At 54.4% G+C, this 22390-nt stretch overlaps 3 protein-coding genes across 5 annotated transcripts; 2 read left to right on the top strand and 1 right to left on the bottom strand.

The window, feature by feature from the left end:
* Window positions 1-7725: 7725 nt before the first annotated feature.
* On the bottom strand, window positions 7726-10789 carry LOC122167636 (tyrosine-protein phosphatase non-receptor type substrate 1-like). Of its 2 annotated transcripts, none has more exons than XM_042832364.1 (5): window positions 10509-10789; window positions 9431-9775; window positions 9106-9301; window positions 8891-8933; window positions 7726-8715 (listed from the first exon to the last, which is right to left on the bottom strand). In XM_042832364.1, exons 1-5 carry the CDS (start codon window positions 10582-10584, stop codon window positions 8587-8589), a joined length of 789 nt encoding a protein of 262 aa, XP_042688298.1. In that variant the 5' UTR covers window positions 10585-10789; the 3' UTR covers window positions 7726-8586. The 2 variants fall into 2 exon arrangements, with proteins under 2 accessions (XP_042688298.1, XP_042688300.1); XM_042832366.1 differs by having other exon boundaries at window positions 8891-8930.
* Window positions 10423-13042, top strand: LOC122167635 (tyrosine-protein phosphatase non-receptor type substrate 1-like). Of its 2 annotated transcripts, none has more exons than XM_042832363.1 (6): window positions 10423-10457; window positions 11149-11292; window positions 11623-11973; window positions 12064-12378; window positions 12462-12791; window positions 12904-13042. In XM_042832363.1, exons 2-6 carry the CDS (start codon window positions 11214-11216, stop codon window positions 13005-13007), a joined length of 1179 nt encoding a protein of 392 aa, XP_042688297.1. In that variant the 5' UTR covers window positions 10423-10457; window positions 11149-11213; the 3' UTR covers window positions 13008-13042. The 2 variants fall into 2 exon arrangements, with proteins under 2 accessions (XP_042688297.1, XP_042688296.1); XM_042832362.1 differs by having other exon boundaries at window positions 12462-12806.
* A 335-nt stretch (window positions 13043-13377) lies between these two features.
* NSFL1C (NSFL1 cofactor) lies at window positions 13378-19711 on the top strand. The gene is made up of 9 exons (XM_042832478.1): window positions 13378-13506; window positions 14041-14138; window positions 15045-15119; window positions 15668-15833; window positions 16188-16280; window positions 16942-17051; window positions 17527-17664; window positions 18185-18349; window positions 19309-19711. The coding sequence occupies exons 1-9, from the start codon at window positions 13405-13407 to the stop codon at window positions 19469-19471; spliced, it is 1110 nt and encodes a 369-aa protein (XP_042688412.1). The 5' UTR covers window positions 13378-13404; the 3' UTR covers window positions 19472-19711.
* The last annotated feature ends 2679 nt before the right edge of the window (window positions 19712-22390 follow it).

Genomic DNA, 22390 nt, shown 5'->3' with positions numbered 1-22390 from the left:
TTCCTCCCACCACCCTGTAGCACTTCAAGGCCAGGGACCAGCCTGGTGCCCAGCACCCTGCACAGCCACACTCCCTACATCCAGGCAGCTCCCAGTTTCTCTGCTCACCCAGGGACGGCATACTGCTCAGCTCACAGCACCCAGCACAGGTCTCAACCCGAGGGCAGCAGCTGTAGCCATGCTGGGACCACCACAGGCATCAGCTCCGACTCACTCTCCAGCAGCCGCTGGGGCTGTCGGCTTTATTTAGAGCTTCACATAAACAAACAGCAAAGATAGCTGAAGTGTCTTGGCACCATCAGTCTGCACACTGCTCAGCCCGGGTGCGTTCTCTGCATTCTCATTCCTGGTGCCACGAGCCTCCCCCTCAGCCCTGCAAGTACAGCTACACCCTTGCATTACATCCAGCTTTACTTGACCTCACTTGCTCTGGAGGTGGGACAGCACCTGCGATGGCTGTGCTGCACCCCAGGATCCTCAGAGCAGCTCCAACCACTGCTGTTCCCAGGGAGCTCCCAAGAGCCCAACACAGCCGTTGCCTCATTTCCCCTTCCCACATCTGGCGAGCACATGAGCCAGCAGCTGGGTTTGGCTTTTAGCCTCTTGCACAGGCAGCATGGTGATAAATCAACTCTTTGCATGGGGAAAGGGACACGAGATCAGCTACAGTTTGGTCTGCAGCACCTCGGATCCCATGCTTGGAGCAGCACCAGCAGAGCAAGGCGAGGTGCTGGTGGTGCCTCCAATCCCAGTTCTTTTGCTGCAGCAGCACAGCTCCTGTGGGCCTGGCTGCCTGCAGCCTGTCTGGGCTGTTCTCCTACTCAGCACTGAAGGTTCAGACAAACTCATGAGCACGGAGCACAAACAGCCCCATGCGCAATCAGAGTGCTTGGGAAGGAAAGTTGGAGCTTAAAAAAGCTCTGCTTTTTAAGAGAGGAGGAACTGCAGCACAGCAGATGGTGCTTCCCGGGAAGAGCTCCTCCTGCTCTATGTTAGGGAGCATATGGGCAGTATGAGCTGCCTCCCTGCTGCCTGCAGCCCTGTGCTGGAATGTGGTGTTGGGAGAAGCCAGCCCTTGTGCAGGAGGCAGAGAAATGGGAGCACAGTGCTTCAAAGGCGTGACACCATCACAAGTAGTTCCCTATGCACATGAGCAGGAAGCTCTGAAGCACTGGTGCTGCACCCGTGGCACCTCCATGCTCCAGAGCACCCCTCCAGGTTCACGCTGCCAGGTCCCAGCTCTTGGGAGCTGCTGCTGGGGCTAAAGAAGGGTTTAGGACCATTCTCAGCCCTTTTCATAGCTTTGAAGAAAGAGCATCCTGGAGGTGGGTCGGGATGAGCCACAGCTGGAGCAGCAGCATCAACTTGCAGGGATGATCTCAAGCAAATCTCCATCTCCAGGCCCAACAGCAGCCTCACAGCTGTCCCCATGCAGCCAACAACCACCAACAGCACACACACAACACTCAGATTTGCGGGGATCCACAGAAGCTCAGAGCCACCTGGTTGTATCCTGACCCACAGCCCCAAACTGGGGGGACGCATCCTGCAGAACCCCCCATCTCTCCCCACCACCCCCGAGCTGTGGGTTCAGCTCCCACAGGGTCCTCAGCTGAGAGAAAAACACACAAGTATCTCCTTAAGGAGGGATTTCCAATTACGCCACTGATATTTAGGGCTTCCAGCACAACAAATGGAGCTTCAGCTTCATTAGGTACCATGCCAACTTAGCCCAAGACATCCAGTACAGAAGGAGCTTAAATTAGTTTATCTGATGTTAACTTCTAACAAGCAATATGCCAGCGTGGAAATGGGAAGCAGTGACCTTCAGCCTGTGTGCACAAAGCAGCGAGCAGATCCACCCAAGTTAGACCCCAAAGAGAGCAGATACCAATGGAAGAGCAGTGCAGCCCAACAAATCCCCACTGATGAAACCAGAATGCATTGTACCCACTCACTGCTTACCCTCCCTGCAGCACCTAGCTGGGAAAAAGAAATAGTGTGGCACCTGGGAACCCCTTTATGCCATGTTAATAAGCTGCAGGTGCTTCGTTATGACCCCAGCAGCTGTGATGGCCATAGGAAAGTAGGATGGGGGCTGTTGGTTTGCTCCTGCAGAGCCAAGTGTGGCTTTGCCTAAAGCAGAGCTTGGAGGGAGGGGGCTGCTCATAAGAACTGCTTTGCTTTGTTTATGCTTTTACAGCATGATCTAGGGTTCTGCTGGGACGTTGCAGGTCCTTCCCTGAGGCTTCACAGTGATGAGTGTGCTCGCTGCTCCCTATCACAGCAGGACAGGGCAGGAGGCAAATTCATAATCACAGCCTGCTCCATTCCGGCACTACTGGAGTGCTCTGCCAGGGCCAGGTGGTGCTCTTGAAGTCCATAAAGAGGTATTTATGGAGCAGTTTAGCTCTGATTGCTTCGTGTGTGGAGGGAGAGGGAGGGATGTTGCTGCTGGAAGTGATGCATTGGGTACGGTTATGGGGTTTATTTGTCCATGTCCCATGCAGAGCAGCATCGCACCACATCGATGGCTGCAGTACGTGTGGGATGCTCCAGCCCTGCAGCAGCACCCTGTGAGATGCTGGCACTGGGGTAAATCCACTGGGCTTCCTTAACACAGCCCTACACATTTCCAAGGGGGAATTCCTACCAGGCTGTGTCACAGCAGGAAAGGTGTTCTACTTCCTGCCCTGGCCTGGCAGCCTGCCCTGGGAGCTGAGGGATGCAGGGTTTGGGCTGAACTGCTGACACAGTGAGAAAAGCCAATTGGAGGGACAGGAGCTGGTGGGGACACACTGCTGTAAGCTGGTGAGCAGGATCCTGCATCTGGCCCTGGAGGAGGCTTTGCTCTCCCATTGTGGGTTCTGTGGTCCCACGATGCTTGGGGACATTTGAGATCCTGTGGTACCAGGGGACACATGGGGACCGGGTCACAAAGCAGCAGAGAGGCCAATCCTGCACCCCTGGGCTGCAGAGCTCAGGAATATTGTGGGTGGTGAGGCTGCCTGCAGCTCTGCATGCTCAGCTCCATTCTCCAACAGCAGTGCAGGGTCAGCGTGCTCCTGGGTGCTGCAGGGTCAATGGGAGCAAACCAGGCAGCCCCATGGAACAGTGCTGGAGAAACCCCGGGCTCCCTCTTAAGCAGTGCCACAGCAGACAGGGTGAGGATCTGGCCAAGGGAGGAGTGACAGCACCTTGATTTTCTTCTGCTTTTCTCTTTTTGTTTCCGTATTCTCTCAGTCCTTTGTTGACAGCAAGCTGTTATCACAAAAGTGCATCCATGGCTGCAGCAGCAGATAATGCTCAGTGTGCTCCCCAGGCTGTGGTGGCTGTACTTCACTGCTGCCAAATAAAGTGGATGGAAACAAAAATGCAGATGCAGGAGGACTGATCACAGTGTGCTATCTCAGCCCATCGCTTCCTGCTCATCAGAGCTCATGCTGGACGTGCTGCAGGACCCGAAGCCTGGAGGTGGCAGGGATGTGTCCTGGGGGTTAGGGGAGCCACAGAAAGAACAAGGCTCTGCAAAACATGCACTGTGCTCCTGGTGGCTGCGTTGCTCCCTGGTTCTGGCCCGGCCCTGGAGTAGTGTGGTCAGCACAGAACAGGGCAGCGGAGTTATGGAGAGGGATTGGAGATTTTCAAGGCCAGGCTGAATGTGGCTCTGGGCAGCCTGGTTTAGTGGTTGGCAAACCTGCCCACAGCAGTGGGGTTGAAACTAGATGATCTTTGAGGTCCTTTTCAACCCTGGCCATTCGATGATTCCGTGATTTAGGGGCTCTGTGTGGTGTCCTGAGACCTGTGAGCTGAGGATGAGCACCAGCAGATGTCTGCAGACAGGATGCACATCCGTGGGGAGCCCGTTCTGTGTGTGCACTGCGTGTGTGTTGCATCTGCATTGCACGTGCACGTGTTTGCACACGCGTGCGTGCGTGTGCATGGCACAGGGCTGTGGATGCAGGGTCCCAGCTGTGACCACTGCCACCAATCCCACCCCTCTAGGGGAGCAGTGCAGTGCCATGGGACACCGAGGGCATCGCCAGAGCCTGGGGCAGAGCTCTGCGATGTGCAGGGCATGAAGTTCAATCACATGGAGCGAACCTCGGTGTTATGGCACAGCTGAAACGCTCCAGCAATCATTGCACTGCAGCCCTTTAGCAGCAGCTCTGGCCGCCAGCATTAATGATATCCACCCAATTAGCTGCTGCGCGTTCCGCATCGCCCGAAGGATTAACGAATAAAATCATCGTCGCGGGGCGTAAGCGCTTAACGCCGTTAATTAAACCCCGAGCTGATCCCAACCCAAACACCCGGCCTGTCCCAGCAGCGGGGTGCTGGCAGCCAACGGGGCGTGGGGTTTGGGGTGCTGCCGTGCCCAAAGCAGTGGCTCTCCTGCCCGCATCCCCACGGCTGGGGCTCCCCTCGCTCCTGGAAGCAGGAGATGTTTATGGGGAATTTGCCTCGCTCGGGGATATGTTATTTTTACACGTTGCCATAGTGACCGCTACCATTATAAAATTAAGGCTGAACCTTGTGGAAGAAATGGATCTGTCAGATGCAATTATTTACAGACCACGCTGTTTCCCCGCTGTGCCCCCCAGCCCGCAGTCTGAGCCCCCTGTGGGGCCCCATCCTGCTCTATGGGGTGCACCGCAGGGCACCCCGCTGCACTCACCGCTGGCACCACACGGCCCCTCTGCGCTGGCAGCACCGTGGGCGCATCCACCACGGCCACGCTGCTCCTGCTTGCTGTGCTCTGCTGCCTCTCTAAATATTTTTTCCTTTCCTTTACACTTCTCCTAAGAGGGGCACTTGTGCTGGGCTCGGGGCGCTGCCAGCACTGGGGTTGCAGCCAAGTGCAGCCGAGCTTTAAGGTCGCTCCGTGCTGTTGGAGATGGGGTTCCTGTAGCATCCTGTCCAACCCCACAGCACTCCCCCCCCCCCCCTTCAGCAGCTCATTTCCTACGTAAAACCCCTTTGCAGCAGCTCTTTGGGGCAGGATGCACGCAGGGAGCTGTGCCACCTGCAGCTGACCCCACAGGAGGAGCACGGGGTGCCCCCAGTGTCACCAGGAACCCCCCCTGCCTGCCCCATTGCCCCCATGGGTGCTGATCCCAGGCAGGGCAGCAGCGCTGGCTCTGGTGGCCGCCGTCCCCAGGCAATGTCCCATCAAACACCAAGAGCACAAAGTGAGTCTTTCTTCAGCACTGAATGTTCCTGTTCGTCCCACAGCCCTGGAAATCCTTCTGTAATCCTTGCCAGCACCGTGGCCTCAATGACATCCCCCCAGCGGAGCACCGCCGAGGCTAAATGAGCACTGGGTGTAAAGGATTTCCTTCTAAATGTGTTTGACAGCTTTCGTTTTCACTCTCTGTCCCCTCAGGCCTGTGGCAGGGAGGATGGGGAATGGTCAGAAGAGCAGATCTCCAATCTGCCCCACAACTCCAGCGATGTCACACAAATGGCACCAGGCAGGGCAGGGTGGTTCCCAGCACAGCTCCTCTCAGGCACCAGCAGCATCCTCCAGAGAGCTGCTTTGCTCCTCAGCTCAGAGCTCAGCTTGGGGCTCCTATGAATGTCCCCAGGCATGGCACAGACCTGAGGACCCCAGTCACCCAGCAGGGCCCCCTGCCCTCATAGTCAGGGATACAGAAGGTCCCACCGTGCCGCAGTACAGCCCCATTCCTGTGGAATGACAGTGCTTCACAATGCACTGCATCCATGCTGAGCCTTCAGGGCTGGAAGAAAACCTGGAGAGAGCCGAGGCCTCTCCACATCAGGAAACTGGGGGGAAGGACAAAGCTGGCAATGAGGCTGTAGCACTGAAGCAGTTTCTATGACAACCCCAAATCCCAGCCCTCTTTATCCCCTTTAATAAAAATCCACAATAAGCATGAAACATAGGAATAAAGTTCAACAAGGAAGACACAAAATAAATCGAGGAATGGCACAAAACGTGTCACTGCCTTACTTCTGCTTCATTCCTTGCTTTCCGATTAAAATGCTGCCCTGATAAATTGAGGGCTGTTGGGTTTTGAGTTTCTCTGTCCCCTGAGATGGGAGCACAGAGCCTGGCACAGCACGGAGCCTGGGGACAGACACTGGCATCACATGAGCTCCTAGGGCTGCTCCCCATTGGTGTCCTGGCATGGCATCCCCATGGCATCACCTGGTCCCCAAGGCATCAGGGACCCAAATGGCATTGCAGGATCCCCACAGCATTACTGCATCCCCATGGCATCACCTGGTCCCCACAGCATAGTGGGGCACCATCAGGACCCAATGGCATCGTGGGGTCCCTGTGGCTTTGGATGTTCTTTGTCCCATGGCCATTTTCCTGTGGGTTTTGTGGCCACCGCAGTCTCTTGGTGGCAAGGACAGGGATGGGGTCAGAGCAGGAGCATCTCGGACAGAGGCAGCCCCAAGGCACAGCCCGTCCCTGCAGGAGGCACAGCCGGCGCTGGACTCTGATTTTCACACATTTATCCCTGTCCTCTTCCCTTCCCCCCTGCTCAGCCCTGGCTCCAGCACAGGCTCAGCTTTGTCCTTCTTCCTTGCAAGCACTGCCAGCCCCCTGCCCCCCAGGGATGAGCAGAGCCTCTCCTTGCCCTGGCACCCGGTGTGGACACCATGGAGCCAAAGCGGGAGTGACTCAGCCATGCCCCTATCCAGCCATCCTCGTTTGCTAGCCGAGACCACACTCTTCCTCACTGCTTTTCAACCATTCCTCCCCCTCCCCTCACTGCTGGACCTGCTTCGTCCATCACTCTCTCCCCCTGGACTAATCTCTCACTGTCACCACCCGCGTTCTGCTGGAGCCTCGTGCTCCCCGCTGCTTTCCCCACAGCCACTCCTCCCACGCCAGCTCCTGGCACAGCCCCTGCAGCCTCAGAACCGTTTCCCAGCTCTCGGGGCCAGCGGTGCAACGCTCATCCTTGAGGGCACAGCTTGGATCCCACCACCACCCCCGTTCTCAGTGCATGGACCCCCATTGCACCCCGTGGCGCTGCCCGGTGCGCTCCTACCTTGTGTCCACGCTCGGACGCTTGTTTGTGCTTTCACTGCCGGCACACCCCGGGCTGATGGCTTAAAGGATTTTCCTTTAATAACCACCAAATCCCTCTCCTGGGCCGTAAGCTGCAGACCTGGGCCTTTCCTAGGTGCACAGCGCTCCACCGTGCATTTGCCCCTTGCTGCTTTGCATATGCTTGCATCAAACTGGATTTCCCCCCTCCTGGCCCAGCCCAGAGCTTCAAAAGCGCTGAATGCCCTCGAATCTCGTTTCCCCTTGTCTGCGAGGACTCTCCCTGGTTTCAGTGCCCCCAGGCATGGGGCTGGGCACCCTTTGCCCCGGTTATGGCAGCCCCTGCTTCGCCATCAGCTCTGCTCAGCTGCGTTACTCCCAGCTCCAGAGCTCCATCCCAGCTCCCAGTGCCACAGCCCCTGTGTGCCCTCCGGCATTGTGTAGAGGAGGTCAGGCACTGGGCTCCTTACAAACACCCAGCACCGTGCACAGGGCTGCTGCATGCCTCTGAGCTGCTCCCCAGGGAGAATAACCCCGAAACCATCCCCACGACCTGTCCCCTGATGCAGGGGATGCTGCTTCAGCCATGCAAATGAATTTCACAAGTGCCTTCCCTCCCCATTTGCCCCTCGATACAATCTCTGTGTCCCCATACAGCTCCCCTGCGTGCACGCATGCAGATATCTTACGCTGCCCTCTTTCACTTCTCTTTTTTTATTTCACAGAAAAGCAGATAAAATAGTTGAAAGCTGATAAGTGCGTACAGCTTTCAAGGTCAGAGGCAGCTGCAATGATTTCTCTGCAGGAAAAGAGCCTATGACACAGCTCCCTGCCTCCACCTCGCTCCGTCCTCCTCCCGGCGTGTGGCCACAGGATGTGGGTTACAGAGGACAGAGGGAAGGAAGGAGTGGGCTGGAGATGAACGTGGCAGGCACCAGGGCTGCAGGACCAGGGAGCCCAGCCTGCCTCTCACCAACCATCCAGGCGGGTCAGGGCAGAGCTGGGGCTCTGCTTTATTTAATCCCAGCCCTGCGTGGTGGGAGCTGCTGGGGGGCTCAGCACGGAGTTGGCAGCAGCACACTGGGCATGAAGTTGTGACCACACATCTCCAGGCCCCTGCTGCCACTGCAGCATCATTCTGGCTCTGAACACAGCAGGACCAGGTGGCGTGGCTGTTTGCTGGCTTTAATGGGGATGAGCTTGGTGTGGTGATGGGATGATACGAATCGTGGATCTGTTGAGCTGGGAAAGCTCTGGTGGCCTGTGCTGGTGGAGACATTCATGAGGTCCTCCTGGAGCCAACAGCACTGCACAGCTTGCACAAGGCAAAGGTGCTCAGCTCACTGCCCTGATCCTGCACTCCTTGGGGCTGCTGATTCCTGGAGAGGCTCTGCTGAGCCTGAGCTGAGCCTGCCCCTGCCTGGCATGGCCACCAAGACAGGAAGGAGAGATTTGAGATCCTCATGCCAAGCTTGGCCGGCTCCAAGCAGCTCCACTTCTTCTTTCTGGTGCCCGCAGAAAGTCTCTGCTTCCTGCCTCAGTGCTGTGGCAGGGCCAGCTCACTTAGCAGCTCCCCTGATGCTGGCATACTCAGAGCGTTCAGCACCAGGGCTCCTGCTGGGCCACCGTGCTGCAGGCAGCGGCTGCAGGTCAGCATAATGGATGTCCTTGTCCACCTCACTGCTTTGCTGTAAGAATGTAGAAAACCTTGCTATAATCACCCCTGCATGGCAGCTTCCACACAGAGTGCATGGACAGCTGGATGCTCACCCACCACCCACCACCAGCTGCATTACTGGAGCTTTTGGGCAAAGGTCCTGCATCAGGGCATCACTCTGCCTCATATCCACACCCTGCTCGTACCTGGTGGGGCAGCTTTGGGTTCTCTGCATCCTCAACTTCACTGCTGGAGGAAAGAACAGTTCTTAGAGCAAGGACAAGGCAGCTGAGCTCCTCACCACACCCGCAGCAAACACCACCCAGGCCCAGCAAAACAATATGGTGTTTTCCCTAAATTGCAGCTAAGTGAGGCAGCCTGCTCACCTCACGGTGCAGAGGGAAAAGGCAGGAATACCAACCTGGGGGTGCCAGGGTTCCCTGCACAGCATGGGAGAGGGAAGGGCAAGCAGCTTCCTGTGGCCACCTCAGCCACGTGCTGGCTCTGCTCCCCTTCCCTCTGCTTCCTGCGGTACAAGCAGAAGGCGAGGACGAAGATGAGGAGGATGAAGCAGAGCACAGCAGCTGCAACCGCCATGCTGGGGAACGGAGAGGTCTCTGTGGGGACACAAAGTAAAGCAGGGAGAAGGTGCTGGGCACAGTGCAGCGTGGGCCTGGCTGTAGGCAGGGCTGGGGCTGAGCCAGGACAGCCACGATGGGGTCACGCCGGGATGGAAGCCCACTCACCATACACTGACACCTTCGTGCCCCGACCGTGATCAAACAACTCATCACCCAAGAACTGTTTGTGAAACTTCACACAGTAATAAGTGCCGGCGTCCTCGGGGTGGATGTCCTCAATGTGGATGGTGAAATCTGTGTTGGACTCATTCACTGCCCTCGTCACGCGGTGTGAGGAGCCTTTCTGATCATACACTGTCTGATTGCTGCTGCCCCAGCCCTTCAGCCACTTCACAGGGCCAGGGGGACCCAATCCAGTCACTGTGCAGGTCAGGGTCAGCGTCTGCCCCACGGCCACCCACACCTTGTTCTCGGGCTGGTGCAGCTTGAAGCCCCATCCTGCCTGAGCACCTGCATGTGGGGAAAGCAACAGCGCAGCAGGGTCAGAGCTCAGCAAGGAGAGGACAGCTTGCTTTGTTCCTCCTGCCCAGCACAGGCAGAGCACCCACTGCTTGTTCAGCGCCTCAGTTGAGAAATAGAGCTGGGTAAGAAAATGGCACTCAATAGAAGTGGTGGAAGCCAGCTTCAAAATGGGCATGGGGAGAGATTTTGACTCCTGTTGTGTTCCTTATACCTGGCACTACAGCTGCCAGGTGGGGGGGGTGGGGGGGTAGCCAGGCAGGAAAAAGCCCTCCTCTCCCTCCAGCATGGATGCTAAATGTCTTCAACAGGATCCCAAATCCTGCCCTCAGCCCCTCCTGCCCAAAGCCTTTGGATGTGGCTTCCTCACGGCAACGAAGTGCAGTGCACCAGACCCTGCACCTCCCTCACCCTGGGCACACACCTGAGGCCAAGAGCCACGTCCCAAGGCTGGGGGAAATGGCCAAGGAGCTCTGAGGAGGGAGGTGGGTTGTCCGGACACCCTGCAGTCCCTCACCCCAAACAACCCCACACAAGCCCAGAACGTCAGAAGAGAAAAGCCCCCATCCAAGTTTTGTTTTTGCAGGCATGCAGACAGCAGACTCCCAGTTGCGGCCGTGTCAACCCCTCCCAGCCAGCAGCACTCAGTGGCTGTGCCAGCCAGCAGGAACAGGTACAGAGAGAGCTGACCACAGCTTCTGCTGCTGCACTGCCCCGTACTCACCCCACAGCCACGCCAGGAAGAGGCTGAGCTGCCCGACCGAGAGCCGAAGCAGCAGCACAGCACGGAGCTCAGCCATCGGCGCTGCCAAAAGTTTGGGCTCTGACTCCAGAAGGAAAATGAGAAGCTGCACAGGAAATGGAGGCGAGCGGGCGCATGCTGTTAACACTTTTGGTGCCTGCACGGGGCAGCCAGTAGGACACTGAGCCAGCAGGGAGCTCAGCGGGGCTTAAACCTCAAAGTGCATCCTGGACTGGTGCACCCTGAGTTTGCCCCAACCCCTGCACAGAGCTTAGGGCTGGAGGGGCTGTGATGGGCGCAGGGCAGGAGAGCAGCTCTGACCTTGGTCTCAGCAAGACAGCCTCAGCAGCAGGGGGGCTATGCGGAAGCCCTGCACAAGTGGCACAGCAGCCTGCCTTGCTTGAGGTGCACATCGGTTTGGAGCCAGTCTCTCTGGCTGCCCCATGTTGGTGGCTGTGGCAGTGTCACTCATTCAAGGGTGGAGTGGGACCAGCATTGATGACAAGGAACACTCATCAAAACAAGGTGCCACAAACACCATTGGCACCCTCTGGGATGGCACAGGGCTGCAGAGAGGAGCTTGGTCAGTGGAAAAACCCAAACCCCTTCCTTCCCGTTTCAGCAGGAAGAGAGCCTGGGGCCACACCACTCTGAGCCACATTGAGCCACAGCAGCAGGTAGTAGAACATGGCAATCAGCATGAATCGGGCACTGCAGGCGATGCCTCTAACCTGCCTGGTGCTGCTCCTGCTCCAGAATGCCCCAGGTGAGTGCGTGGTCCTGCACAGCCGCAGCCTTTCCCAGAATGCACTCCCCATTGCTGCTGGCAGGGCAACCCTTCTTCGAGCCCAAAGATATTTGGGGTTATTCTCTCCCATTCCAGCTTGCTTTTATCCCCAGCCAAGCACTTTTCTTTATGTGACCACGTCCAACTACCTGTTGTCGTTGTCCCACAGTGTCACAGTGCCAGCTGCCATGGGTGGTGAGGGATGGGGACATCTCTCTGCCTCCTGCTCTGGGATCTAGCAAGGCCCTGTGCTGCACCCTGGCTCCAGAGCCTCTTGCCAGCCCCAGACTCTCTTGTCACTGTCCCCAGGTGTGGGTGCCCAGAAGGATCCAGACTTCAAGGTGCAGCAGCCCCAGGGCCGGGTGGTGGTGATCAAAGGGGAGATACTGACCCTGAACTGCACAGTGTCTGCATTTCATCCTATTGGCCCTGTGAAGTGGCTGAAGGGCTGGGGCAGCAGCAATCAGACCATTTATGATCACAAAGGCTCCTCCCCACGTCTGATGAGAGCAGTCAATGGATCCGGCACAGACTTCACCATCCACATCAGGGATGTTCGTCTTGAGGACGCTGGCACCTATTACTGTGTGAAGTTTAGAAAAGTCATCTTGGGAGATGAGTTGTTTAAGAGTGGTGGGGGCACGGAGGTGTTGGTGCACGGTGAGTGGATTCCCAGCCTGTCCTGGTGGGCTCTCCTCTGGGGCTGGGATGGGCAGGACGCTCCCTGATGGGCCAATGCTTCTCCCACAGCCAGACCCTCCGAGCTGGCCGTGTCAGGGCCGAGTCGCCGAGCGGCACCAGGGCAGTTGGTGTCCTTCACCTGCAGTGCCAGAGGGTTCTTCCCCCGTGACATCCAGGTGCAGTGGCTCAAGAACAACGTTCCAGTTCAGGCTGTGCTGCCCCACATCACCTCAGAGCTGTCACATTCCTCCTACAACATGTCCAGCACCGTACAGGTGGCGTTGACCAAGGACGACGTGCGCTCACAGCTCACCTGCCAGGTGCAGCACAGCACGTTGGCAGCCCCACTGAGGAGGACGTACGCGCTGGGCCAGGCCCTGCGAGGTGAGGCTCACAGCCCCGGGGCTGGGGCAGGGCTGAGCCGTGGGCTCAGGGACGCCGGCTCCAGGCGCTGCTTCTCTTCCCAGTTCCCCCCAGCGTGTCTGTGGTCGCTGCGCCGCCGGGCGCCGTGGAGGTGAACAAGACGGTGACCTTCAGCTGCCGCGTGCAGGGCTTCTACCCGGGAGCTGTGAGCATCACCTGGCTGGAGAACGGGACGGGGCTGAACGCGGGGAGCACCACGCAGCCAGCAGAGACCCCCCAGGGCTTGTTTGAGCTGAACAGCACGGTGACGGTGCAGGCGGCGGAGGAGAAGCGCGGCTCCAGCTTCACCTGCCGGGTGGTGCACGAGGACCAGGAGCCCGTCTCCAGCACGGGCACCATGCAGGTGGCTGTCGCAGCCCAGTGTGGACCCGGAGGTAGCTCCACTGAAGATATCGGTGCACGAGAGCTGCAGCGCGAGCTGGGCGGAGCTCGTTGTTCTGCGGGCTGCGTGCCCCAAGCCCCACACTCGTGTCTGTACCCACACAGGTGCCATTCTCCTGTCCAGCCCTGGTTTATGGCTCGGCCTGCTGCTGGGCAAGGCGCTCCTCGCCCTCGTCCTCTTCTTCCTCTTCAAGCGTTTCCTGCCCTGATGCTGCCCTGGACAGCAGCGGCTCCGCGATCGCCTCCGAGCCCCGCAGCTTCGCCCGCAGCGCTCGGGATGGGCCCGGCCTGCGCCCTTGTGCTTCCCGCTGCTTCGCTGCACGAATTTTAAAGATAAAATCATCAACTCCACACGAACTCGTGCCAAAATCAATACAACGTTTTGCCGAGCTCATCCTCGCGCTGCTTTCCTACGTCGGGGCAGGGTTGGCCCTCCGGGAGGCGCGGCGGAACGCATGGCCGCATCCCGCCGGGCCGCAGGGGGGCGCCGTTGGGCGGAGCGGAGCGGGCGGGGCCGCGTTTCCCACCCGGAGCGATTTCCGGTGCGCACCGCGGCGGGGCGGGGCTGTGGGACCCGGAGCGATTTGCGCGCTGCACCGCGGCAAGATGGCGGACCGGGAGGAGGCGCTGAGGGAATTCGTTGCCGTGACGGGAGCTGAGGAGGAGCGAGCGCGGTTCTTCCTCGAGTCCGCCGGTTGGGATCTCCAGGTAGCGCCGTTCCGAGCCGGCTGTGGGCGGGGCCGCGGTGGGGCCGGGCGGTGCGGGGCGGTGCAGGGCTCGGCTCGGCCCGGCCTCCTGCGGTCTCGGCCCTCGGCCCGCCGCCCACTCGGTCCTCAGCGTCTCGTCAGGGCCGGGTCTGCCGTTTTCGCGGGTCCGGAGCTCGATTTGGATCCGCTTATCTCGTTAAGTCAACTTCATTAATAGAGGGCGAGGGTTTTGTTGAGCCCCGGTGCTCTGGGGGCTGTTCCTGCAGCGTAACCCTTCAGAAATGGGAGCCTCGGGTCGGGGAGGAACGCGTGCAGTCGTGATGACCTCACATAGCAAACCCGGGCAGCATGGCTGGCAGCGACCTGTCTTTGCTAGGACATCCAAAGGGGAAAAGCCCGTAAAATGGCTGCAGTTGGTGTGTCAGAATTCCAGCGTGACAGAACCTTCAGTTATGTTATTAGTGTGTGTGTGTTTGATCTGCTGCTGTGGAATCTTTGATCTCATCCTGAAACACTCCTGGGTTTTCTATTTCAGATCGCCCTTGCCAGTTTCTATGAGGATGGGGGTGATGAGGACATCCTGACCCTCCCCCAGCCAACACCCAGCTCTGTATCCAGAGGCACTGCAGCCAGGTGAGGAGGGAGCTTCAGTTGGGCCTGGTTTGTTTAGCAAGGACTTTAAGGCTCACTGTGAAAACAAATTACATTAAAAAAAACAACCCTGTGCTGTATTTAAAGCATCAGCATTTGCTTGTATTCAGAATAATAGTCATGATTTTAGAACTGCTTCACCTCATACGGCTCTCTAGAAGCTGTGAAATCAACAGCAACACTTCCATATCACGAGCATGGCCTTATTGCACAACTGATCCAAAGATCAGTTGAATGACTTGCTTCATTGCTCAGGAAAAAACTAGATTTGTGTTCTGAGGTTAGAGGCAATCACACGGTCAGTGACACTTTTGTTCAAGCAGGCTGTACCTATATAGGATAAGCATTTTCTGATTTTCTGTTGCACCTTGTCTGTTAAGCATTTTACAAGGAAAGTTAATTGGGCCATACCAAGTCCCTGTGCAGTAAATGTTATCCAGTCTTAAAGAGGAGTTACTGACTGTACTGCGAAGGCAGAGTGCTCTCATTTCAGGCTCTGAAATAAATTTCATATTGCGGAAGGATTGGATTTCAGTTTGAATCACAGGTAAACAAGAGTGGTCTTGGAGGCTTGACTTTACTGGGGTCTGGAAGAGAAATTGTATTTGGGAATGGCAGTGAAATTCAGTATGTGAGCAGGAAGATGGCTGAAGAGTTAATTCTGCTGCTGGACCTGCAGTCGGTCATTTTGTGTTGATGTGATCAGCACAGAGGTTCAAGAACATTATTCACTGCTCAGTTACACCACTGCTGACCTGTGATTTTGTAGAGCAATGAGTCAGAGCCTAAAAGTAGAACAGAGTCAACCTAACATGCTGTGCTTAGGAACTTCTGCTCATGTGGTTGAAGTGTATCATGAGGCTGATGTACTGTGATCGACTTTTGCAGTGACCACCGAGTAACGTCGTTTAGAGACCTTGTTCATGCACAGGAGGATGATGATGAGGAAGAAGAGGGACAGCGGTGAGTTTTCAGTTAGCCTTGAAACCTGTGTGTTTTATCCCTGCTGTTCTGTGGCAGCTTGCTGCCCGTGTACAGGAATACGTATGTTTGTAAAGCAGGTTTAAGTAGACGTGCAGTTCCTGTACTGAAGGATCTTGGGTCAACTGTAAGCAGTTAAATACTCTTTAGGTTCACAAGCAAGGTAAATTGAGTGGAACTGATGCGACTTAAGGGTGCTCAGTGCAGGTAGGCCACCTGGTCCTCTGCAGTCAGCTGTGAGCTTGCTCTGGATGCGTTACAAGCCAGCTGGAAGCTAATAACCCCAGTCTTCCACAAGTGCTTATTTGCACTTCATTGACAGTGCATTCATTGCTTCCCACTTAGTCCTGTTGCGAGTGGTGATCTTTCAGTGCAGAATTAATGTTTGCCTTCCCTCCAAGTGCCAGTTATTTCCTTAGTAAGCAGCAGCTTGTTGCTGAATCCCGGTGTAAATGTGCTGGATCCTGTCACACGTGTCCTGTAGGAGCTGTGCTCTGCTCCTGCACAGATGGGCTGTGTTTTCTTTCTAGGTTTTATGCCGGTGGCTCAGAGAGAAGTGGACAACAGATTGTTGGTCCTCCAAGGAAGAAGAGTCCCAATGAGCTGGTGGAGGATCTGTTCAAGGGAGCGAAGGAGCACGGTGCAGTGGCAGTTGATCGGACAGCCAAAAGCAGCGGCGAGAGTAGCAAGCCTAAAGTGAGGAGTGATGAGTTCTTCCTTCTTTTCTCTCTTTCTCTGTTGGAGCTATCTGTATGTGGCTCCCACTGTGACAGCTGGTTGGTCCTGTGGAGTACTAAAACTAACTTAAAGGAACATCTGTCTGGACTCCTGTGTTATTGCAGCTCTTATTTCCATGTCGTGGTGGTAAGAAAAGCTGCTTTGTGCTGTATTTATTAACTAGTCCAAGCTGGTCGCTGAGCCTGAGGGCCAGCAAATGTTGCTGATACTTTTGAAGTCCTCTGCTTTCCCTCAGAATGATGTTGGGGAAAGGGAATCATGGTGTCCTGGCTACGTGTCATCCTGTAACCTCTTTGCCTGCCTCTTCTGCAGCCTTTTGCAGGGGGAGGATATCGCCTTGGAGCTACTCCAGAGGAAGAGTCTGCCTACGTGGCAGGAGAGAGGAGACAGAACTCTGTTCAGGATGTGAGTGTCTTTCTGTTGTTTTGCAGTGGTCACCTGGGGGATTGCTCTGCTACAAGTGAAAGCTTGTGAGTCAGAGAATTGCAAAGCTTGATATAAATTCAGGAGGATGGAAATATGACAAATTCTGCTTCCTGTGGGATTTCTGGTAGGAGGAAAAAAGAAATGCACGTGCTTGGGTCTTATGCAGTAGTTTTTCCAATGTTTGTTAATTACCTGAGTGTTCTTTAGAAGTATGGGGATCTTTTCTCAGCCTCTGTAGTGTGAATATACTGATGGTAAAAAACAGAGTGCAAAGAGCACCGGGTGATAAGGCTTTAACTGTTGAAGAGATGCAGAACCAACAGCATCAGTGCTGCTTTGTGAGCAGATATCTATCGAGGCCTTGATGGGAGCTTAGTTTAGGCCCCTGTCAAACACTTGGCTTTTCAACAGCTTTTATCAGAAAAGGGTCTGTGTTGTCATCTAGGAGCTGATGATGATCATTACATAGCCAGTGCTTTTTTTTTTCCTCACCACTGACTGTATCAACCCAGTGGCACATAGCTGGGATGTTTTCTGCTGCTTGAAACTCCTCTGCCAGTCAGCAGCTTTTCATTTTGCTTCTGGTTGCCCTTACTGAGGTGTTCCAGTGAGACTGATGGTTGTCTGGGCTCTGCTGCAGGTGCACGTTGTACTCAAGCTCTGGAAGAGTGGATTCAGTCTGGACAGTGGAGAACTGAGAAGCTACCAGGATCCATCCAATGCCCAGTTCCTTGATGATATCCGCCGAGGGTATGTAGCAACAAAACTTGTTGTTTTGGTGTGTTGTTATGTAGCAAGAAGGGAGTGAAAGAGAAGCTATTTTCTGAAACACGGGTTTTTGTGGTATCCAGGGTCATGAATCTATGACACGTTTTACCTGAGGGCTAAATTCTCCATACGAAAGGTTTGGGAAGGCACACTTGAAGATTTACTTTAGGCTCATGGGCAGCTGCCTTGGTTTTTATAGGGTCTTGATGTTTCAAAGTAAACAGACAGACTTTTGTATTTAGGCTGAGGATTTCCAGTGCATCGTTTCGTTCCAGACGAAGGGCAGGGAAAAGTAACCTTGAGCTTGTGCCTGTTAGTGGGGGGGTGCACACCTGCTTTGTTACTTAAACAGGAGTGCATGAAATTCCAAAGGTTTTTTTGGCTGCCCCAGATCCTGTTTTCAGTGTTTTCCTGATCTGCTTCTTCAGGCAGATTCCTTCAGACCCTCTCTTTGCAGGGAAGTCCCCGCAGAGCTGCGCAGGTTGGCGCGAGGCGGGCAGGTGAACCTGGATATGGAGGATCACCGTGACGAGGAGTATGTGAAACCTAAAAGTGTCTTCAAAGCTTTTACTGGAGAAGGACAGAAACTGGGCAGGTGAGGAAGCAGAAGCGCCGCTTTGCTGCGCGTGTGACTAAGAGTCAATTAAGAGGGTTTGTGGGACGGGCTTATTGATTCATCTTCCTGAAGAGAAGGTACTCGGTGCCTGTCATGTGTGAGGTGTTGCTGTGGGAGAGGAAATGAGGCTCAGTGATGTGTGCTGTGGGCTCATTCTCTTACTGGCAAGAGGCAAATCTCCAGTTTGGACCCACTGTGATGTGCCACACAGAAGCAGCGTCTCCTGATTGTATCACTGCTGTTCCTGTGGGGATGTGAAGAGCGAAGGAGGGGTGCTCTGTGAGGTGATGGTGTGGGTGAAGCTACAGATGAGTGCCCACTGCCTTGCCACCTTGCTAGCTAATTCCCAAATTCCCATTTCCAACTTGCATTGGCATCTCTTGATTGGAAACCTTGTTAGCAGGGCCCAGCAGGTGGAAGCTCGCAGTCTGGCTCCTGGCACGCTGCTGTCAGGGGAATCGTCTGGTTTTTAACAGCTTTTTGTGTCTTCTGTTCTCAGCACCGCCCCTCAGGTGTTGAGCACCAGCTCCCCAGCCCAGCAGGCAGAGAATGAAGCCAAAGCCAGTTCTGCCATTGCTATTGATGAGTCGCAGCCTGTCACCAACATCCAGATCCGGCTCGCTGATGGTGGGCGACTGGTCCAGAAATTTAATCACAATCACAGGTACCAGGGCAGCAGGAAATATGGGTTACTAACTAAGGCCTGAATGACACTGCACGTTGTGCTCAGATGGAGCAGGTGAAATCCTGGCTAGCCTACTAAAGGGAGCCCTGGGGATCCTTCTGTACAGATGAATGGGATTAAAACTGTGCAGTTTTAAGGCAGATGTTTCCTGTCGGGAGGACGGGGTTTCTTTCCAAATAGTGGTGGGTAGCAGCTGGTGATACTGCACCTCGGTTCTTTAACATCTATTAAAAAAGCCCTTTGAAACTATCAAGCATTTAGGAATTGGTGCAGTTATTCTCTCAGTTCAGACTTTTCAGCTGAGCTATTCCCTGCCTACTGAATGCAGCACTGAGGGGTGCTGTTAAACAGTTTGTTTCCCTCAGACGAACAAAGCTGGCCTACATACCCTGCTGCTTCATTAGAGTTCTGTTTTTCTCACTTCTCTGATCTTGAAGAGAGTGCCTGATTGTCCATCCTGGTTCCTCTGGTTTCTGTAAGAGATCCAGCATGTTCCAGAAAGTCACAAAGACAATCCTTTGGGATTAGGTGCAGGAGGTAGATCTGCTGTCACTGCTGTGACTGCCCTTGGGAGCTGAGATCATCTGGGTTACACTGTGTGAGGAGCAATTTATTAATCTGTTCATCTTGAAAGGCTCAGAACCCTTCTGGTTCAAATAGTTGCTTACACCACAGAAGTTGAGCAATGTAAAAAAAAAAAAAGCATTGAGGTGAAATTTCTAACCTAGAAAGTAGCTTATTTTGCTATTATTTTGCCTATGGAAAAGCATCTCAAGTCATAGGATTGTCTGGCTGCAGCTGACTTTGTTACCTGGAAAACAAGTGCAGTGAGTGCAGGGTTGCACACTCTGGAAGAGGTGAATGTAAGCTTTTGTTGTTCACTTGTACAGGCAGTTCAGTAACAGAATAACCTCTGTGTGTTTGATCCCTTCGGACAGGATCCGTGACATCCGGCTCTTCATAGTAGATGCCCGGCCAGCAATGGCAGCAACCAGCTTCGTCCTCATGACCACCTTCCCAAATAAAGAGCTGACTGATGAGAACCAGACCCTGAAGGAAGCCAACCTGCTCAATGCTGTCATTGTTCAGAGGTTGACATAAAGGAACCCGTGTCTCGCCGCACTCCTGCTCGCAGCGCGCGTGCGTCGTCTCAGCCATGCGTGCACCTGCACTGTGCAAACAGGCTCACATCTACTTGTAGCTCTGGGTTCTTAGGTCTTGGTTGGACTCTTTTCTCTTTAGTTGCATTTCCTATGGTTTTTTTTTTTTTTGGTTTTTTTTTTTTTGTGATGATCAGTGGACTTTAAAATAAATAAAGGAAACGAACCTGTTTTCAAAGGAGATGCAGCCTATTGAGCCACAGATTCTCCCAGGAGAGTTCAGTTACCTTTGTGGAATGTTTCTGTGCTCTTGAGAAGGGAAGAAGGTAAGGGGGAAGGGAGTTCCCAGGGAGCAGTTTCCCTCTGTGCCGATCAGATGCTCTTTGCAGTCTGTTACTCTTTCCTCTCTGGGGACTGCTGCAACTCTTCTTATTTTTTTTTGCACGTTGAATATAAAGATACAAGGATGAGTGATGTTGCTGTCAGGATAATGGTTAACGTTACTGTGAAAGCACTGTGAGGGGAATCTTTGTGAAACAGTTGTTGCTCAGCGTGGGGAAAACTGATTTGTGTGTGTGCAGGTGCAAAGGTTGGCACTGCTGGGCTGTTCTGGAGGGAAAGTCCTGATGTTCCTTCCTTCAGCAGAACACTCGAGGTGTTTGTTACAGTTCTCACCTGCTCTGCCAGCACTTTCTCCTGCAGTCCAGACTGACTGACTGCAGTTCTAAATTGCTGTATTGCATTTCTTTGAGAAACCCAACTTCCTGATGATTTTTTTTTTGTTCTAAGGAAGGCACGAAGCTGAATCAGCTTGAAATGACTGAAACTACAAGGCAAACAGTATCTCACTGGAAAGCAGATTTTATTTTAAGATGAGTGATTGTTTGAATCAATTCAGGTGAAAAACTCGAGGCTTTAGGACCCTTTGATTTATTTCCTTTGCTGAGGACCACACAGCTGAACACCTGGAATGCTCCAGCTTTGGTCTGTCCACTGTTTTGGACTCAGGTCTCCATTTCTTTCCTTTGGACAGAATGCTGTGGGTGAATTCACTGCTGGTGAGCAAGGCTCTGGTAGTGCTGCTACAGCATTGTGTGCGAGTTGCCATCTAGTGTTGTGTCATGGCACTTCTCACTGATCTGCAACATGCTTTCTATCCCAGCCCTGTGCTTTGGAGCAGAACTTTAGCAGACAGTAGGTGTTTAGATATCAGCTAGCTGGGAGCTGCAGTGACATCTGCATTGTCCTCTGGAAAAGGTTGGGTTGCAGCTGTGGTGCAGTCCTGTCCGTCCTCTGCCTCTCAGCTGGGAGCTGTGTGGGTGCTGTGCTGGGAGCACATCTGCTCTGCAGCTCCAGGTCCTCGCCTTGCTGTGAGCAGAGCGAGCTCTGGGTGCGAGCAGCTGGGAGGGCTGGCAGGTCGGGCAGGTTCAGCACGAGGAACTCGCTTGGCTGGGTGTACTGATGCAGAACTGCAGGCAGCAGAGCTCAGCAAGGGCTTTTCTACAGCAAGTCGAATTAACAGGTTCTTCATTACTAAGTGGACATATAATGTGCGTAACAGCATATTTGTAAATTGTTGAGAAAACAACCATTAAAGGCCCGGAAAACAGGAAAACAGCATCTGACCCTTTCTAACGATGGCTACCATCTGTTCTTGTTTTGGATGATGTGTGCTGCCAGCTACTCTTACAGCTTTGGGTTCCCCAGCTAGCAGCCTTCCCAACGTGGAGATGCCTTCAGCTAAATGAGTTTAAAAACCTTGGGGTTGTTCTGTAAGTTTTCTGCCAGGTGAACGTGGGTTTTCCCAACCTGCAGCGCTGGATGCGCTCCATCGTGATCACTGCGGGACCCAGCGCGAGGGAATTCAAGGCGTTTCCACCGCCTCCCCGAGCAGCGCGTCGCTATACCTGACCGCTTTTTGGAGAAGAAACTGTTCCGAATATCCAACGTGCGGCTCCACAGGGGGCTCCCGGCCCAGTGCAGCCTTCTCCCCCGGGGCCGGATGGTGGCAGTGCTGCTGAGGCCGGAGCAGGAGCTGCGTTCCGCTGCCCTCCGGCGCGGCGCTGCCCCGGGGCTCCGCGCTGCTCCAAGGGCTGTTTTGCTTCGGGATCTTTTTTCTCATTCCTCCCCCCCCACGAAGGACTTCTTCCTGCGTCTTTGCAAACTTCCACACCTCCGTGTTGAGGCAGAACTCTGTATTGCACGTGAAAAATTGCTGCTTTTCCATTCCCGTGTAAGATGCAGCTCAGCTTTATAACTGTGCTCTGATGTCTTTCTCTGTAACTGAGTTTTCCACAGAATGCTGCGTTTCAGCAACTTTCCCTTCCTCCGACTCGTATCTGTAGGACTTCTGTTTTATTCTTCCCCATCCTACATAGTTTGCTGTTTCCTCCTCTTCCTTTTCACGTGTCTGCGTTGCCAAGTCCCCCAGCAGTGCCTTCCGATTGTGTTTCCTCTCCAAAGCTGCTTTGCACAACTTCCTGGGAACGGAGCCTGCTCTCCGTGACGCTGTGTTTGCTGTGAGGTGCTTCCTGCTCCACGTTTCCTGCCAGACCTGGAGGTTCTGCTCTTCCAGTGCTCAGGGAGCGCTTCAGTGCCCTGCTGTGGGCATACCCACACCTAGGTGTAGGCACAGCCATTTCCATTGCAGCTACTGCGATTTCTAGGTATTGCTGTGCTTCTTGCTGCTGGTCTGGGTGGAACATTCACAGTCCAGATCCCTGCTTGGCTGCCTTGTGTCAGTACAGAGCTTGGCAGCTTAGCTGCTATGGGAAATGGATGCAGTGACAGGAGATAGGGAGCAAGAAGTCCCAGTGGGCCCGCCCATGGCTGGAAAAGGGTGTCTGTATGTGTGTATACACATATCTATATTCTCCTCATTGTTTCTAATCAATTATTTGATTTAATCTTGGCTCCCCAA

This window comes from Centrocercus urophasianus, unplaced genomic scaffold, assembly GCF_019232065.1.
Source record: "Centrocercus urophasianus isolate 14NV4802_14NV808 unplaced genomic scaffold, USGS_Curo_1.0 seq_38, whole genome shotgun sequence".
Classification (NCBI taxonomy): domain Eukaryota; kingdom Metazoa; phylum Chordata; class Aves; order Galliformes; family Phasianidae; genus Centrocercus; species Centrocercus urophasianus.
This window is presented reverse-complemented; position numbering and strand designations above follow the sequence as displayed.